This window comes from Nicotiana tomentosiformis, chromosome 9, assembly GCF_000390325.3.
Source record: "Nicotiana tomentosiformis chromosome 9, ASM39032v3, whole genome shotgun sequence".
NCBI lineage: Eukaryota > Viridiplantae > Streptophyta > Magnoliopsida > Solanales > Solanaceae > Nicotiana > Nicotiana tomentosiformis.
This window is the reverse complement of record NC_090820.1, coordinates 49,048,907-49,053,081: the sequence shown is the minus strand read 5'-3', so window position 1 is coordinate 49,053,081 and position 4,175 is coordinate 49,048,907. Positions and strand designations below refer to the sequence as shown.

The 4,175-nt window shown below is 39.0% G+C and overlaps 1 protein-coding gene across 1 annotated transcript; it reads left to right on the top strand.

The window, feature by feature from the left end:
- The first annotated feature begins 925 nt into the window (after positions 1 to 925).
- Positions 926 to 1,864, top strand: LOC138898748 (uncharacterized). Its single transcript, XM_070184845.1, has 2 exons — positions 926 to 1,267; positions 1,382 to 1,864. Exons 1-2 carry the CDS (start codon positions 926 to 928, stop codon positions 1,862 to 1,864), a joined length of 825 nt encoding a protein of 274 aa, XP_070040946.1.
- Positions 1,865 to 4,175: the final 2,311 nt, after the last annotated feature.

Below are 4,175 nucleotides of genomic sequence, written 5' to 3'. Positions count from 1 at the left end.
GAAGCTGCCCCTAGCTTCAATACACAGTGAGAATCACGCAGCTTGTGATATATGTGGAAGAGGACACCCTACTCATGAGTCTCAAGCCTCAATTGAGGAAGTTAATGCTGTTGGGAATTATAACTTCAATGCAATGGGTCAGAAGCACCCTGGCATTTCATTGAGTTCACCTGGCGGTACTACAAATGCATGGCAACAAAACAATCCCAGATTTCAAGGACAATGAGCTCATATTTTTGTGAGACTGCCTTCTGAGATTGCTGAAAGAAGAAGATCAAATGGTGTACACCAAGTTGATGCTAACACATTTGTGCAGGTACATCTTGATGCCATGGCGAAAGAGATAAGGAAGCTAACCTTAGCTTCAATACATAGTGAGAATCACGCAGCTTGTGATATATGTGGAAGAGGACACCCTACTCATGAATGTGAAGCCTCAATTGATGAAGTTAATGTTGTTGGGAATTATAACTTCAATGCAATTGGTCAGAAGCACCCCAACTTTTCATCGAGGTCACCTGGGGGTACTGCAAATGCATGGCAACAAAGCAATCCCATATTTCAATCATAGGGAGCTCATATATTTGTGAATCAGTCGAGGCCACAATTCCAGTCTCAACATGCCACTCAGCCTGGGCTAGAAGATCTAATGAAGTCTTTTATTGTCAATACAGATGAGAGAGTAGATGCTCATGGTTCAGCTATCAAAGAACTTGGCACTGGTTTGCGAAATTTGGAGAAGCAAGTGAGACAAATTGCAACTGTATTGTCTGAGAGAATCCCACGTACTCTACTAGCTGAAACGATAGAAATCCCAAGGAAATAGTGAATGTTGTGACCTTGAGAAGCAGGCAAGTGTTAAAATATCCCACTCCAGTCCAAAAAGAGGTGGTACCTGAAAAAGAAGTAGAGGAGAAGCTGAAAAATGAAGTTGATCAGAAGAAGAAAGGCAAAAATAGAGCTTAGAAAAAAGAAGAAGGAGGAAACTTCAAGAAGGGAGGAACCTAATGAAACCGAGCACATGCCTGCTCTACCTTTTCCCCAAAAGCTGTATAGAGAAAATATGGACAAGCAGTTTGAGAGATTTCTAGATATGCTGAGACAAGTTAATGTAAATTTGCCATTCACAGAAGTTCTCTCACAAATGCCAGCTTATGCCAAATTCTTGAGGGATATCCTTACAAAAAAAGAGGAAGATAGAAGAGACCTCAGTGGTCAAGCTCACATAGCATTGCAACACAATCTTGCAAAACAAACTCCCACAAAGGTGTGGAGATCCAGGGAGTTTTACTATAAATTGCTCGTTAGGCACTCTTAATTTTGATAAGTCTTTATGTGATTCCGATGCCTCAATTAATTTAATGCCTTTGTCTAGTTACAGGAAACTGGAGAACGATCTTGGAGCGATAAGGTCTGCGCTAATATCTTGCAGCTGGCAGACCAAACAACTATAATACCCGAGGGAATAGTGGAAGATGTCTTAGTTCGGGTAGATAAGTTCATTTTCCCAATAGACTTTATAGTAGTGAAGACGGAGGAGAATAAGGAGGTCCCCCTTATCTTAGGAAGACCATTCATAGCAACGGGTAGAGAAATTTTAGATATACATGATAGAAAGCTCATGCTTAGAATGGGTGAGGAGACGGTGACTTTCGAGATGAATGTGGAGATGGGGGTGAGAAAGGAGAAGCTAGCTGCAAGTGTAGAGTGGAAAGTGAAAAGTTTGAAAGAGAAGGCTGTGATGAGTGAAAAAGACAAGTGTGGGGTGTACCCCAAGAAGGCTGAGAAGAAGCTATCCGCGTGGATGTGTGCACTAGTACGGGCACGAAGAATGGATCTCGATTTTGACTCAGACCACGACTAGATAATCAGGGAAGTTTCCTCTACCTTATGCTTTTTAATTGTGTGTCATGGGGACATGCCACAACTTAAAATGTGGGGTGGGGGATATTTGTATGTATGTATGTATGTATGTATGTATATTAGTCTTAGTTTTCGTTTGTTAGTTGGAGTAGTTTGATAGAAGAAAAAATGGAAAAACCATAAAAAATTTAATTTTTTTGATTTTCCTGATGATGGATATCATTCGACAGGTTTCTTGAGTGATAAAGTCGAAAGAAAAAGACAAAAAGATTTTATTTTGTTAGGTAGTGTATTAATGCCCCCTTGGTTTTTCTTTGTGTCGCTGTTCTTTTCCAAGGGTTTTGTTTGAACTAGGTGTAGTTAGTTTTTAGTTTTGTTAGGAGTAGAAACCCTTGTGCTATGATTTGAATTGGAAGCAATATCTCTTGAATTTATCATGCCTTGAGAGTAGTAAGGGATTTAGTTGTGACGCTTAGGCTCTATTTTTACTCTCGTAGAAGTACCTTAAATTGTATGTTCTTAGCGTTGCTTAACTGCTTTGACTAGGGTGTCTTGATAATCCAATATTTATTGAGTTATATGCCATGTGTATGAGGTTTTGTGTATTATGTGCATTGCATTTGAAATCTAGAACTTGCCCCGTGTGTTTGCAAAGCGAAATAGTAGTTTTATTCAGTCTTGGAAGTGATATAGGCACTTCTTTGTTGAAACAATGATATGCGTTTATCCACCAAATCGTTATGTATCATAGTTAACCCAGTTGAGCCTATAATCATGTTTCTTTGGTAACCACATTACAAGCCTTATCCATTTGCTTAAATTGACCATTTATTTGAACCTTTTACCTCTCTTTAGCACTTGAAATTGTATGAACTATGTACAAGTTGAAGAGCGGGGTGGTTTGTTTGGCTTTTGAGTGGAATTATTGAAATAAGGAAGAAGGTTCACTATTTAAAAAAAAAAGTAAGAGCCGCTTAAATTGAAAAAGAAAAAATATATTTGTATTGCTGTGAATATTATTCATTAATAAGTGGTAACTCTTGATGTATTTGTACTTAAAGAAGTTGAGAGTTAATGAATATTGATGTGAAGGTGGAGTTATGGTTTGACATAAGTGTGGGATTTTGAATGAAATGTATGTATTAAAGTGTTTAGGGAGGTATAGACAGTAAGGCGCCGTAAAATTTCACCTAAAACCCGAGGTTCCGGGTGGATAAGGAGTTAAGGGAAAATGTTGGCAGAAAAAGACATTTATGCGGCCGCAAAATGGCTGTAGAATGGCCGTAGAGTGAAGCAGAAACTTGAACAAAATAAGTGGGCCATTATGCGGCAGCAGAATTACTTTGCGGGCCGCAGATTGCATCGCAGGATCGACATGAAGAATTCTGGGAGGAGATTGTGCAGTCCGCTTTGAGACCGTAGAATCGATATACGGATCGCAGAACGGCCGCATACTCAGGCAGCGGTGCCTAGTTCCGGAGGGCCATTTTGCGGCCCATTTTGCAGACCGCAGAAGCATTTTGCGGTCGTATACGCGACTACGGATTGTGTATCAGAGCTTAATTTTTTTGGTTTTCATAACCAGACCCCATTTCGTTATATAGAATCTATGGACCATTTCTAAAGTAAGAACCTCGCATTTTGAGAGTGAGAAAGTGCTCTAGAGAGGGAGAGAGTTCCTCAACCAATTGTTACTCAATTCTTACACAAATCTTTGAAGATTAACAAGGAAAACACACTATGTCTTCATCATAGAGGCAAGATTCTACACCCTGACCCTAAATTTCAAAATGTAACTAAAAATAGGTAATTAGTAAGGCAATTCTTGGGTATGGGAGTCATGCATGTGTTATCTAGTGGTGTAGGAAGATTATTCGGCTAAAAATGGTAGATAACGGGTGGATGATGGAATCGACCATAAGGTCTTGAAACCTTAATGCACACCTAGTGTTTGATAAAATAATCAAATGAGCTGGAACCATGATCATCTTCCTAATTTTTGGTTCAATTTGTTATATTTCTGAAAAAGATCAAAGTTCCTAAGATTTCCGGAATATTTTAGACGTTAAGGAAGCTCAAGTGAGGTATGTTGGCAAAACTCCTCCCTTAGAATTGAACCCCACAATGTCATTGTAAGTCCCAAGTTACTCATTATGAATCGATTATTCCGAATGAACTGTGTGTCAAAAGACTTTTGTGTTCAATATGTATTCCCAATGCTCTTGTTAAATTGTACTACTCTTTGGTAATGTTTTCAAAGTATTGGTTGCTTAGCTAAATGCTATGGCCTCAAGTTGCCTTTCAAATGATAG